A 15,050-nucleotide genomic window follows, 5' to 3' on the forward strand; every position below is an offset into this window, starting at 1 on the left:
GAGACTCCTTTTCTTCCCTGCTGCACTGATCATTTATTCACTCTAAATTGACTGGTAAAATTAATCTTTAGAGAGACAGACATGAAGATGGATTATCAGCTCACTGAGGGATCAGGTTACAGCTGCTATAGACAGAAAACTATGGAGAGAGAAGGGGGAAGAGGGGGTAAATACACAGAAAAAGACATACACATGCTGAGAGACACTGCTACTGCTCCTGTAAGTGTTCTGTTTTATTCCATTGCTGGATTTGCATCAGCACTGCTCAGTACTGCTGTGTAATGTCCTCCATGCTGCTACTGCTTCCATGCATGTAGTTATATGAGAAGGCAAGATCTCTTCTGTTTTGCTCTGCATGGGAGACATCATAGGAGCTGGTCTCCACCATCTCCGGATATTTACAGGTGAAGCATGCAGTTGGAAGAACTGGTAAATGCAGGATCATGTAATTGCCAGAATTGGCCAGAATTAGTGCTACACAGTCGATTCTGAAAGTCATATGAAATGATAGGGATACTTTAAAAGATATTGAGGATTAGGGCATGTCACTATTTGTGATGGTAACAATAATTCCACATTAGTTCTGTACTATAAAATGTAAAGGCCTGGTTACACACTTTCATAAAATTTCAGTCAAATACAAATAATCGTATAAACAGTTGCTCAGTTTAATGCACAAAATCACATCAGTAAAAGTATCTAATGAAAGGTATTTTTTTTAAATATGAAATATTATGTTTTACAAGGAGTTGTTTGGCTTTGACAACAGCTTTTTAAAATCCCTTTTTAGAGCATTTAGAGTGTTTTGCGTCACCAGAATTTTTTTTTTTTTTAAATGCACTCAATATGGTCTAATATCTAGGGCTTCAGTTTACTTCTCACCATCTGTCCTATTATTTGTAGCACTGGCCTAATAAATGAGTTGTCACCTTTAAGAAGCCTGCTCATCCCAGAAATCCATTATATTGCAAAGAGGAAGCACAGTGGAATAGTGCGCCGTGTAAAACCCCACATGCAAAGATATGTAATATATATATATATATATATATATATATATATATATAATATCTCCATTAAGAGACATGGTCAAAAAAAAATTCTCATGACTTGTTTGAACACATTCAGGACTTGGACGTTCAGAAATCGTGCTTTTTCTCCGTTCTCTATTTCTGTGATAATTCTGTTATATTGCTGCATTAGAACTCTATGGGGTATTCTATGGGTTTGGCTGTGAGTTTGAGATAATGCCATTCGGACATTTTGAAAAGAAGAAAAGCACCTTTGGTTTGACGTGATTTCTGTTACCGCAATGAAGACGGTCAATGATTACTATAAATGTTTTATTTTTAGACAATGCTGTAAACATGTAGACCAAGTGTATACATTTGTGTTGTTGTATAATTGTTACATAATTAAAAGACTGCCAAAATACACACGTGGAAGAAATAGAGGTTTTTGGTAATGTAATAACTATTTCTATGTTTCCTTTCCTTTTAGTGTATGTTCCTTTTAAAGTCGTTAATAAAGATGCTTAAGTATGCCTTGGTGATTTGTGTGACAGTGTAACTGAGATGAGATGGGTCCATATGAACGTATGGAACGCCTGATACAATGTAGGATCTTGGCAACACAGAAGACAATCAAATCGTAAGCTGCCTGTCATCTTCACAGTGACTTCACTGGATAACAATAGACTGTATTGTCCTCCCAGCCTTAGGGTGCGTTTACACAGAAAGATTTATCTGACAGATTTTGGAAGCCAAAGCCAGGAATAGATTTGAAAAGAGGATAGATCCCAGTCTTTCCTTTATGACTTGATCCCTGTTTATAGTCTGTTCCTGGTTTTGGCTTCAAAGATCTGTCAGATAAATCTGTCTGTGTAAACTCACCATTAGGCTCGGATTACATGGAGCAATAATCGGCCAAACCAGATTGATTCGGCTGATTATCGCGGTGTGTAATGGAGACAAGATCAGCCGATGACAACAATCGTGACAAATGGTCGGACACCAACCGCGCATCTATGCGTGTAATAGTGATGCGCACCAGACAGCTACTGATTGATTACACTGTTAGGCTATGTTCACACAACGTATCTTTTCGTAAATGTATGGCCGTTGTTGCAATCGGCAACAACGGTCGTACTTTTTACGAAAAGATACATTGCCTTGTCTTCTATGGAATCCCAGCTGGAGCATATACACATAGTATACGCTGACGTCAGTTTTCTGCCGCTGTTATTCAGTGAATAGTGACCGCAGAAAATCCTGTCAGTGCACACTATAGTGTGCAGTGGGGAATTCTGATGCGGGCGCGCACGGATGCACCTGCATCAGAACTCTGTGGCTGCAAAGATCATCCATCGCAGTACCGGCCCGAATGATTTTTTGATAGACTGGCCGTTCTGTGACCTGGCCGGGTCACGGAACGGCCGGTCTCTTACTACATGAGAACATAGCCTTATACTTTACCTCTCCGTGCTCCTGGAGTTCCCCTGCCCTCTGCTTGATTCCCAGTGGCTGCATCTTTAGAGGGGCCTGTCTGACAGGCCGCTCAGCCAATCACCGGTCCAGTGATTGGCTAAGCAGCTTGTCAGCTCAGAGATCGCTCTGAAGCTACAGCCGCGGCACTGGGAAGCAAGCAGAGGGCAGGGGAACACCAGGAGCACAGAGAGGTAAAGTATAACAGTTTAGGGCAAGGGCTGCATGGATATTAACAATCTTCAAGCCATGTAATAGGCTCAGTTCCATTATTACATTATTCATTGAACTGTTATCGCCCCATCTAATAGATTCCTTAGTGAAGTCATACTACACAGTAACTATGAATGGTCCAGTCTATTAGTACCTTTAGTTCCTTGTGGAGTCAACATATAAAATTAGCAAAAAGGGTTTAAAGTGTGTCTCAATGTGGAGTCAAACATTATATAGCAAAGACAAAAAATATATAAACAATCCTCAAGGTTCCAGTGTAAGATTGTTCAAGAAGTCCAGATATGATATCAAAAACACTTTATATATCAACTGTAAAATCTAGGTATTGCCACAGGGCCGGTGTGGTTAGATACAATACACAACATAAAATATATAGATATGAAAAAAGAATCATGAACGAAGAAGTAATAAGTATAAAACACACTGTTAGTCTCTATTAGTCTATAAATGACTGGTCTGGACAGTAATAGAATTGTTTCCATCTGTTTCCAACAATGTATTACAATATGTTCTGATAGAGCAATCTGAATATGCTCCAAATGTAGCCATTCCTATGGCTCAGTGAGAAACATTAGAAATGTTAAAGGGGTTATGCAGCAAAACTCTTTTTCTTTCAAATCAACTGTTTCAAAAAGTTATATAGATTTGTAATTTACTTCTCTTAAAAAAATCTCAAGTATTGCAATACTTATAAGCTGCTGTATGCCCTGCAGAAGTGGACTATTTTTTCCAGTCTGACACAGTGATCTCTGCTGCCACCTCTGTACATGTCAGGAACTGTCCAGAGCAGCAGCAAATCCAGTGGTGTAGCTACCAAAGAGGCAGGAAAGGCGGTTGCTATGGGGCCTGTGGAGGGAGGGGGCCCAGGGAAGATAAGTGTGTCTTGTGTCCTTTTGCTTAACCCCTTATGTACTGCAATGTTTAAGTGACCCAGTGTTCTCTTACATGCTGCAACACAAAAAAGGGTTAACAATGAGCTCTCTGCCTCACTACTCTGATAACCTCTGACCTCCTGCAGAGGTCAGGGGTTATCGGTGCAGGAGTAGAGAAGGAGAGAGCTACTTGTCTTCTGTATTAACTCTTTGTTTGTGTTGCAGCATGTAAGAGAACACTGGGTCACTTACACACTGCAGTAAATAAAGGGTTAAGCAAAAGGTAGTCTGCTCCTGCACCTACATGTATATAACCATGAGGCTCCTAATACGCTGTTATAGGTAAATACAGTGGATGAAGCAGACTTTGGCTTTCTCATCTGCCAGTCACTGTTGTGGCTGCACGCAGGATTCTGCCTTTTTTTTTTGCAGCATCACTGAATATTTATATATATATATATATATATATATATATATATATATATATATATATATATATATTACACACATATATATTTATAGTGTGTAGGGGGGCCCCATGAATCCTTGCTACGCCCCTGAGCAAATCCCTATAGAAAACCTCTCCTGCTCTGGACAGTTCTTATCAGCTTACATGGACGGAGGTGGCAGCAGAAAGCACTGTGTCCGACTGGAAAGAACACACCACTTCCTGCAGGACATACAGCAGCTGATAGGTATTAGAAGACATTATATTTTTAAACAGGAGTAAATTACAAATCTGTATAACTTTCTGAAACCAGTTGATCTGAAAGAGAAAAAACAAACAAACTCCAGAGTACCATTTTACATCGCACACTGCGCCCACACATAGCAGGGACACCAGAGGGTTTTTTTTTCCTATCAGGCCCCTATGGAGCAGATGTGAACAGGACCTAAGCTCGTGGCGCATGGATGTGAACCACTTGCCATTGACCATGGATACAATACGTATGGGATGTCAGCCTAATGTTCTCTTCTGTGTACAGCGCTCCACAAGACAATGGCTGACAGCAGTGCAGTAGGGACCAGTGCGGCAGCCCGCTACTGCACACTATACATGTCTTCTGTTCTGCTGTAATTACACCGCACCGCCGCCAGGCGCCGCTAGCAGTAAGGTAATTAGGCGGAAATAACTGGGTCGGGGCCGTGCCGTAGTGACGTCATTAGTCGGCGACGCTGTAAACAAGAGCGTAAGCATGGCGGCAGATACCGGAGCTGTGAAACCTGCGCGACCGAAAAAGGAGCAGCAGCCGCTGATTATCCCGAAAAATGCCACCGACGAGCAGAGGCTGAAGCTGGAGCGGCTGCTGAGGAACCCGGTGAGCTGCCAGGGCAGAGAGGGCGGCTCGGGCTCCGCAGGGTATATGCATCAGGGAGGGTGAGGGCTCAGCGGTGTATGACCTACAGCAGTGTTACCCACCTGTGGCACCTCAGCAGCTGCAAACACTATAATTTACTGTCCAGGCATTGCATCATGGGAGTTGTAGTTTTCCCACAGGTTGGGGAACACTGCCCTATAGATAGCTGCAGCCCTTACTACAGTGTGATAGTACTACTATCTATGGATAGAGGGAAACACGTGTTTCTACTATTAAAGGGGTACTCTGGGCTGGGGGCTTTTTTGCCTATGGCTGGGCAGGAGGTGGATGAGGGCAATAACGTCCCCTTACCTCCCTGGATCCCGCCGCTCCCGATCCGCGCTGCCCGCCACTTCCTGGTCCCTGCAGGGGCTTGAAACGTGACCTTTCAAGTCGGCTCAGCCAGTCAGTGGAAGAGGTGGGATCCCATCTCTGCCACTGACTGGCTGTGTGGACTTGTCACGTCTCAAGCCCGCGTCAAAGACCAGGAAGTGGCCGGGCAGCGCGGATCGGGAGCGGCGGGATGCAGGGAGGTAAGGGGACGTTATTGCCCTCATCCACCTCCTGCCCAGCCATAGGCAAAAAAAAACCCAGCCCGGAGTACCCCTTTAATCAGGAGTGTTTTCTTATGGAAATAATATGTATGAATAGATAGAATGATCTCTGCTTAGAGGAACTTGACTGAGGTTTTTCATGAATTACAAAAATACTTTTGTGCCAATGTAATTTTTGCTGCCCAGCAGTACCCTATCATGATAGGATAGATGGGCCGGTGCAACAGCAACCCACAGGTGCAAGGGCTCACTGTATATACTCTTCCCAGTGTACACACGGTAAACACCTGCTCTGTAGATATTAAAAAGTAAGGATCTTGGCAAACTATTTGATCAAACAGAGTGAAAATGCTAGAGTAGGACTATGTCTCTGAGGACGCCTTAACATTGGTGACATGATACACTCTGTTTGATCAAATAGTTTGCTAAGATCCTCACTTTTTAATATCCACAGGGCAGGTGTTTGTCGGGTGTACACTGGGAGGAGTATATACGGTAGGCCCTTGCACCTGTGGGTTGCTGTTGCACCTTCTGTTTTTTTGTGTGTATTTTAGCCACAAGCAGTTTGCAACCTGCCGTGTGAACAGAGTCATAGATGTGCTCAATTTTTCCCTTTTTTACTGTGTTTGTCTCTGATTTCAGATACATTGTACTCAGTGAGACCTTTGTATAGAATGCCTACTGCAGCACATTCTCTAATGGATCCCGGGGTCACGTGATTAACAGCAGGAAGCTGGTAATGGGTTTAAAGGGGTATCTCAAGACTAAGGGCCCTATTGCACCAACAGATTATCTGACATATTTTTTTAAACCAAATCCAGGAATGGTTTTAAAAAGAGGAGAAATCTCAGTCTTTCCTTTAATATATGTTCTATGTTTATAGTCCATTCCTGGCTTTGGTTTTAAAAAAAAATCTGTCAGATAATCTGTTGGTGTAATAGGACCCTAAGACTGTGTTCACATGTCTGTTATATACTGTCTGTATGCCAGCTGTATATCACAGACTGAACTTTTCACCTCTTTTAGGATTCCCTGCATCATCATTTATTATGATACAGTGAGCTCTGAAACAGTTGAAGCACTATAGGTGTCAGTTCAGTTATGTACTGCTCTAGCCATTACGGAGCTCACTATTATAATGAAATATCATGTAACGAGTCCTAAAAGAAATAAAGACTTCAGTCTGTGATATACAGCTGGCATACAAACCATATATCATCTGTATATTACGTACATGTGAATGAAATTTTAGAGTTATTCCCAAACTAGCTGATCAATGAGGGTTTGACTGCCACCAATCATGAGGAGGCCATGTCCCCTAAGTGAATGGAGCAGCAGTATTGTACATGTGCAGGCACCACTCCATTTACTCTCTATTGGATAGGTCTATTCATTTAGGACTCCATCATCATAATCAGTGGTGGTCCCAGTGGTCAGACTCAGGCTGGTCCCAGTGGTCAGGCTGGTCAGTCATTTTAATCTCAGGATAACCCCTTTTAATGATTGCACTAGCTTAATGGATTAAAACAAATCCTATTTACTGCAGGAAAAGCCGGCTCCAATACCTGAAAGGCCAAAAGAATGGACACCAAGATCTGCCCCAGAGTTTGTCAGAGATGTCATGGGTAAACATTGCTTTACATATATTTTTAACACTGAACTGAACACTGCTAGTAGAGATGAGCGAATTTACAGTAATAACTGAGCAAAGCGCTTTGTCTCCGAAATCAGACTGATGAGTGGATTTCAGAGATTACAAAGTGCTGCACTTTATTACTGTAAATCCGCTCATCGCGAACTGCTACTTTATGTGCACAATATAGATTTATCAAAACTGGGGTATGAGAAATGTATAGATATTGCTGACAGAATCCTATCAAAGCCATTATTCTTCAGGCACCTTTTGGAGAATGAAATCAGAATCCTGATTGTTAATAGCAATTGCTGTGGTGGATTTTATTTTTATTTTTTGCAAAAAACCCACAAAACACTGCAGCTAAATGTTTTCTGAAATGCCAGTTATAAAATTTAAAATACACTGCATGATCCAGGCACGGCTTTTTAGCCTTTTATACAATCAGTGTGTGTACAGCATTTGTCACAAGTGAGCGTCAGTGTTTCACAAGTTCATTTCACCTAGCTCGAACCTTGTTACAGGTTTTATAATTTTACTACTGCAATCTGACAGTGTGACCATGATGCAGATAAAAGGCATACACCCCATTATGGTGTTTCATTCATAAACTTTTGACAATTCATCTTATCTACTCTTCCATTGTTCCTGCCAGGGTCCAGTGCTGGGGCTGGCAGCGGAGAGTTTCACGTGTATCGACACCTTCGTCGCAGAGAGTATCAGAGACAAGAATTTATGGATTCCATGTCTGAGAAGGTACGTTGTATCCTATACGAAGATAAACAAATCATCTGGTGATTGTACTATATGCTCTCAATTCTGCCCATCACTAATTTAGAGTGTCTGTGTGATTTGTGATTCTGTCTAAATATTAGAAAAAAATCATTGAGCAGTAATGTCACATAATAGAAATGTGAGGAAACTGAATACAGCAACTGTGGAGTTATCCTAGGACAATATTAAACCAAACATGGGATTCTCTAATGGCTTTTTTTTTTTTCTTCTCCCCTTTAGCAAAAATTAGATGAAGAGTTCCAAAGAAAACTAAGGGAGAACCAAATCCAGGCTGAGGAGAGAACTGCAAAGCGAAGATTAAAACGGTGGGTCTTGCATTTTAGTTATTTGATCTAAAGTGTGTCACAATGTTTTAGCCAAGTCTGCACATTGTAACTCTTCATGAAAGATTTTTTCAGACTCCTTAACAATTTTAGTTTTGCATTCGATGTGTTTGCTATACAACGGCAATACAGTTGGCAAACAAAGTTTTTAACCAAGCACACAAAGAACAAACCAATAATCGAACGGACTTTTCAGAGAGAACGATGAGTTTAGAAGAGGTGTGGGGGGGCACAGGGAAGGAGGCTGATAAGCAAAGAAAGAGGCTCTTTCTATGATAAGACACATTGTGTACCATTGATTTATGTAAAATTTGTTCAAATTACTGTCTCTTTACAGATCTGCTAATGTTTATATCTAGCAGATGCTACAGGGCAGATTTTTTTTTTTTATCATGGAAGGTATAGCTGAATGATGCACTGCTGACACCAGCTGCAGGTTATTACATTTTAAGTGCTTGGTGAGGGTAACTATATAGCACAAGTCTCATGAATGTACCGTGCATGTTGATTGGGGTTTTATAATGCATAAAAATAAGGACATGACCTAACTGATTCTAGAGTTAGTTTTGCCATTTGTACTGACAGCACAGATATAATATACAGTGGGATATTGATTATACTTGTAGAGACCGCTAGCTGATGTAGAGAGAGTTACATGGTCAGGCAATAAAAAGAGAATACAGACCGGCTTTCCTGTAGGAGGAAGAAAGGTGCCTCTGTAGTGCCACCCACTGGAGGTAGTGGCCCTGAAAGGCTGACCCATGGCTGACCCATTAAAGAGCTTAAAAACATGATTAGGGATTTTAGGCAAAACAGAATCTCCTGCAAAAGAGCAGATCAGTAACAATTTAGTGTTGAGCTGATTAGCTAAGTCATGTGAGAAGCTTATAGCCACTACCTAGTTAGGCTATGTTTGTTCAATGTACTTTTTACACATATCTTCTGTGTGATATGCATCCTATTTTTAATTGGAATATGCACTCATCTCCCCCCATTCAGATCAGGGCTGCATCATTCTGCTCTCATTTCCTTGTTCGTGAGGGGAGGAGTCTTGCAGGGATCGAGAATGGGACACGGCAGTGCTGAATGAGATCTGCATTGCTATGTCTCCTTCTCACATTACACATGCCTCCAAAGACAGTCCAAGCCTTGGAGACATGTCAGAGGGAGACATAGAAGAAATTAAAGCATACTTACCAGGTCCCAACCACCCATGTGACATAACCGCCTGGCCACTGCTCACAGTGCAGAAAGCAATGGTCGGGATCCTAGGCAACAAGCCAAGCTGTCAACTCCTATAGTAAGAGAAGAGGGTTAAAATGTTTTTTTTAAATGTTTTGCTAATGAAAAGTACAGTATATGCAAAATCGCTTACTTTTGCATTATGTATAACATATGAAATGTTTTACAGATAAAGGGGTATTTTCAAGACAGATAACATTTTATCTCAAGGTCACTTTACTGGGGGCAGGGGATGTTAAGTAGAGATGATCAAACAGGGCCGAGGTTCAGGTTCGTAGGAACCCGAACCATCGGCCGTGTTCGATCATCTCTAATGTTAAAGCGTAACTGTCATTTCAGGGTCATTTTTCTGAAAACATTAAATATTAACAGTACAAGCGATTTTAAGAAACTCTGTAATAGGTTTTATGTACTAAAAGAGTTTCCTTCTGTAGTGAAAAAGCAATCTCCCAGCCTCCCCCCTCACATCAAATGAAGCAGGATTTCTGTCTCCATTATGTGGCTATGGAGAGGGGAGGGGCTGTTAGGAGTGACTGAGCACAGAGCAGTCCTGCACAGCACAACACCCTGCAATCTTCTCTCAGTAAGTTCATAGATCAGCACTGACCTTTCTGACCCCAGAATCCTGCGGTTTAGGTGCCCAGAGAGTCTACAAACAGCTGACCTTCATGTCACCTCTTCCTGCTCCCTCATCTCCCTCGGCCCATCCCCCCTTCATAGGCTTACAATGGAGAGAGCAGAACGCGTCTTCACTGGCTTCTCTGTAATGAAGTCGTGTTTGCCTGATAATGCACAGATAAGAAGTCAGGGGGGGAGGCTGGGAGATTGCTTCTTGAGTACAGAAGGAGGCTTTTTTGGCTGATGAAGCCTATTACAGAGTTTCTTAAAATCGCTTATACTACTGATTTCTGCAATAAAAAAAAAATATGACAGTTACTCTTTTTTTGCTGCTTTTTGGATTTGTGCTTGTTTGTTTATTTACATAAAAAAATTCCAGGTCACAGGGGTCAGCAGTGCAAGCCTTTTGCTCCGCCTTCCTCTCTCAAACTAGCTGTGTCTACTCTTCCCATAGGCAGGGAAATGTCTCAGTGGTTAGTGCTGTTGGCTTGCAATACTGGGGTCTTTGGTTCAAATCCAGCTATAGATGTTGTGGTTTGTTGTTTTTCTTAAAAATAGTGGACTTTGTGCTAGTAGAAATGAATATCAGCAGTATGGTGGCTTAGTGGTTATCACTATTGCCTTGCTGCACTAGGATTCTGGGCTCAAAACTCATCAAAATGGGGGTCGGCATTTTTGCCTTTTGAAAATACATACAGACAGGATGGATTTTGGTTGCTGGAGACCACACAATTTTATATCAAGTGCTATCTGCAACCACTGCAGTGTCTATTACTTATATTTTCCTGAAATTTTGAATCTTTTAGCTATTGTAGGACTAAAAACCCTACCACACATATACATGTTAGGAGTTGTAGTCCTGGAATAGGTACACACTTACATGTGCCAGCCTACAGTGGACCTGAGGTGCTGACAGTGTGGTGTAGGTGGCTGGCTTCTTGTAAGCATGGTACCTGTAGTAAATGTGTCTATGCAGTACATTCTATACAATCTTGGGTCTCTTGCTCTAATAAACAGTCAAAGAGGAGGGTGGAGAGGTAGCGATCAGCGGCCTATGATTTTAAGTGAGGACCAAAAGACAAGATCAGCCGATGATTGTTTTCATCGGCTGAGTGTTGCTTGATTAGGCTGATTATTGCTCCGTGTAATAGGGCCCTAAGCCTGAGAACACAATAAGCGCTTTAAATAAAAAAAAAAACTAAAGCGTATATAAAACATACAACACCCACAGAAGTCAATGCAGTGCTAGTTTAATGAAAAATCCCGGACAACCCCTTTTAAGGATGGCCATACAGATTTAATAACTGTCTCCTCCCCATATACATAAATGTTTGGTGTGACCAAACATTCCTGTATTCTCTATGGGGAGGGTTAAGCCACAGCCAAATAAGCTGCAGCTTATCTCTCTGAGAACAAAGTAGTCGGGCAGTAGTTTTTCCATTACATTTGACCCCTGCCTCCAGACTGTGGGAAGAGATCCATACACTTTATACTTTTGCCATCCATACCAGCCACTTGCAGTGGGTTCACCCATCAGTATAAATTATATGGGGACCATAACTAAATTACTTTCTATAATCTACATATAAAAACTGCCTCTTCATCTCGTGTAATGGTTTTGTGACCTTTTTCTCCTCTATAGGCTGAAAAAAAAAGACAAGAAAAAGGCGAAAAAAATAAAGGGAAAAGGTATGTAATTTTAAAGAAATTATTTGGCATTCTGAAGTATGGATGAGTGAAGTATAGACAGATGCAACTTGTAACTTAAGGGTATGTGCACACTAAGTAAACTGATGAGGAAAACTTCTGCTTTATATTCCCTTTAGCCAAAAGCAATTTTTGTTTGTTCGTTCCATCTATGCAGTGCTCCCCTTCTGCTGCCTTTATTATTTTGTATTCCCTTTATTTCTATCTGTATGGACATAGCTCCATGTTTTGCCAGTATTCCCAACACAATTCCCTTCTATCAATCAGCAGGTAGAATAAAATGTTGTGTTATTCGGCTAATAGGAATGCTTGATTTCCTATAAAGTCATGCAAACGGGGAGAAGGCACTTAGGATGAAGAGCATGGGATCAGTAGAATAAGATGGGATCAGTAGAATAAGAGTATGTCCACATAGAGCAGGGGATGATGCAAACAGACCTAAATGTGAAAGCTACTGTACTGTAGAGATGATCGAACATTGGAAAATCTTAGGTTCTATAGAACTCGAACCTTGTCGAACCCTCTGCATTTGATTCCTGATGCCTTCCCGGTCCGTGGGGAAGGAGGAGACAGCTGGGTACCGTCTGGAATTACGGGATACAGCCTATTACCTAGGCTAAATCCTAGAATTCCAGGCGGTACCCGGCTGTCTCCTCCTTCCCCACGGACCGGGAAGGCATCAGGAATCAAATGCAGAAGGTTCGACAAGGTTCGAGTTCAATAGAACCTAAGATTTTCCGATGGTCGATCATTTCTACTGTACTGTAGATCAATAGCTGGTTGCTTAGACAATGAGAGCCATCAACTTAGAGTACTGTGGAGAGTTTACTTACAATTGAGCATAAAGTATTACGTAAATATAGTATAGCATAAGTATTGCAATGTCTGTCTGCAGTGATCTATTTATTTCTGAAATATGTTTTCCTTTTTTTAGATGACTCCACAAACGCGGAGCATGGGCAGGAAACCGGGGATAGTGCTGACGATTCAGGAGAAGAAAATTCTGACAAATAGTTCTGTTTCCATTAATTTGACTATTTATAGACTTTGTTTATATCACAACCTTTCTACTTATAATTACATTTATTTGTTACAGCTTGTACATTATAGCCTGTTTTTCTGTTCTCAGAGCTCATATACTGGATTATATACCAACACAATGGACTTGGCGGAATTTAATTGGAATTTATATCTGTACATGGCAAGTCTTGTAGTGGACAAAAGCATAGTTCTTTATTAGAATATTGCCCCGAATTACACAAGTGAGACAGCTACTAAACTATGAAATACAGTAAGGTTTTCTTGCGGCTTTATTAACTGTACAGGTCAGTCACACAGCTTTAAGAAATAAGTTTGGATCCTCAAACAATGCAGAAGAGACTTTCCTAGTTTTCTTTCCAGGTTTTCCTGCATTTTGCTATAGGGAGTTAGTCCTGTTTTTGATGCTAAACCTACAGCTGCTACAAACTGTTCTAATATTTGCCTGTATAAGATCTAAGGTGAGGTTCACATGCGGTGGTAGTAAAGAAACAGAGTCCCTAAAACTTTACATATGGTTTTCCTTTTATAAGATCAATAGAATTCCAATACAATCTGATCTTATTTGAACTTCTCTATTGCAAAAAGGCAATTATTGCCCATAGGCAACAATTAGAGATGAGCATTACTGCTATGGTCTATTTGTGGGTATGTTTAATCCTATGTCTCACTGAAGAAAATCTACAGCTAAATCGACATTGGTGAAATGTACCAAATCCTGTGGATTATGTAAATAAATATTTTTTTAAATAATTGCACCTGATGATTTTGTGCCGGAGCCATACAGTTTCCCCCCTAAATATGCAACAAGAAGGCTTTGCTGCAAATTTTGTCATTTCACCATCAGTGGAGAAAATCTGCAGTAAATCTGAAGCCTACATGTGTTAATCTGCCTTGTATAAACCCATATAGTTAAGTTGGTTGTGCGCCTGCTACCAAAAAACTCATTTGCTCACTATTCGCTTCTCGTCTCCCACATGCTGTCTGATTGTGCCTCCTATGCCAAGCCGACCTCAGCTTCAGATCACTTGTAGGCCGCAGGCTGATGGCTTTCAGTCGTGTCTGTATCCTGAAAATGCAGAGCCCCTGTGCAGTATAGGAGCAGGAAGTCCAGCAATGGATAGGGGACTCCTGTTCATATACATATGTTCTGTGGTGCGCTACTCTGATGGTACAGTGGGATATACATACTGCACAATGACAAGTATGCTTTATTAACGATTGGATACAGCAAATAGCCCACTGATGTGTATAGAGGGTTTCAGATCCAGCCTGTATGGTGGCAGCCTCTATGAAACACTATGTTCTTCCCTAGGTCAAAAGCAGGCCATTCTCTGTTAGCACTCAGCTATCTATATCTATACCTTGGTTTAGAAGCAGGCAGAGCGGTTGAAAACTGAGCTGTCAGGTCTTCCATGCATTTTGCATCCTCAACTTTACATAATCAAAGGGAAACGGAAGGAGGGTCTGGGCAGCGCCATAAGGTGGGAATACAGGCCCTCACAGCATTGACCCAGTGATGCAGTACAGAGTGGCAATATGTCTTAAGAGGTATTTCCCTTTCGCCCTATGACGGCACCCCTGGAGAGGACCACCTCCTACTCCCATTGGACAGGAAACAGGACCACTGGACCTTAAAAGAATCGCCTCCTCTCACCAACACCAGTTACTGTTTCCTGTCCCGCGGGAGCAGGACGTGGAAGAGTCTCTCCTCCAGGACGGACCTTCACAGGGCTGGGGATCACCGATGCAGTGAAGACTCACAGACTCCCAGGCAACTTCTCTGCCCAAGACTGGACTCCAGCACCTCCAGATGAACGGGTCCCTGCGCGTCCTCCTGGCCCCTCCGGCATCCCCTAGGTAGGTGCTGTCTGCTGGGAGCGCGTGCAGAGCAGGTGGGACGTATGTCGTCACGACGCGGCGTCCTGCGCGCGTCTCAGGAAGTGGACGCGCTGACGCTTGGGGGGATTCCGGCCGGATGGGGGAGGTCTTGTGGGCCTTGATCGACAGCCTCCGGGCCTGGAGGCCTGTCAGAAGTGTGACTGCGGGAGGGGGGCGGAGCCAGTTGGTCCTGCGGTGGAGGGGCGGAGCCAGACGATCCTGAGGCGGGTTCTGGCGCCAAAATTTAAACCAGCAGCAATGGAGACTCAGAGTGCCTTGCACTTCGGTGACAGTCTCTGGTTGGTGCTTTGTTTG

General features: G+C 42.2%; 1 protein-coding gene across 1 annotated transcript; it reads left to right on the forward strand.

Annotated features, from left to right (window-relative positions):
- The first annotated feature begins 4,747 nt into the window (after positions 1-4,747).
- PRKRIP1 (PRKR interacting protein 1) lies at positions 4,748-13,607 on the forward strand. The gene is made up of 6 exons (XM_069945752.1): positions 4,748-4,905; positions 7,045-7,123; positions 7,787-7,887; positions 8,146-8,231; positions 11,752-11,798; positions 12,751-13,607. The coding sequence occupies exons 1-6, from the start codon at positions 4,783-4,785 to the stop codon at positions 12,828-12,830; spliced, it is 516 nt and encodes a 171-aa protein (XP_069801853.1). The 5' UTR covers positions 4,748-4,782; the 3' UTR covers positions 12,831-13,607.
- The last annotated feature ends 1,443 nt before the right edge of the window (positions 13,608-15,050 follow it).

Source organism: Dendropsophus ebraccatus, chromosome 11 (genome assembly GCF_027789765.1).
Source record: "Dendropsophus ebraccatus isolate aDenEbr1 chromosome 11, aDenEbr1.pat, whole genome shotgun sequence".
Taxonomy (NCBI): Eukaryota; Metazoa; Chordata; class Amphibia; order Anura; family Hylidae; genus Dendropsophus; species Dendropsophus ebraccatus.

Bases quoted from the DNA above. Each gene is read 5' to 3' on its own strand.
- PRKRIP1 (XM_069945752.1), top strand. From the start codon at position 4,783: ATGGCGGCAGATACCGGAGCTGTGAAACCTGCGCGACCGAAAAAGGAG. The intron at 4,906-7,044 runs GTGAGCTGCCAG...TATTTACTGCAG, and splicing joins AGCGGCTGCTGAGGAACCCG to GAAAAGCCGGCTCCAATACC. The intron at 7,888-8,145 runs GTACGTTGTATC...TCTCCCCTTTAG, and splicing joins TGGATTCCATGTCTGAGAAG to CAAAAATTAGATGAAGAGTT.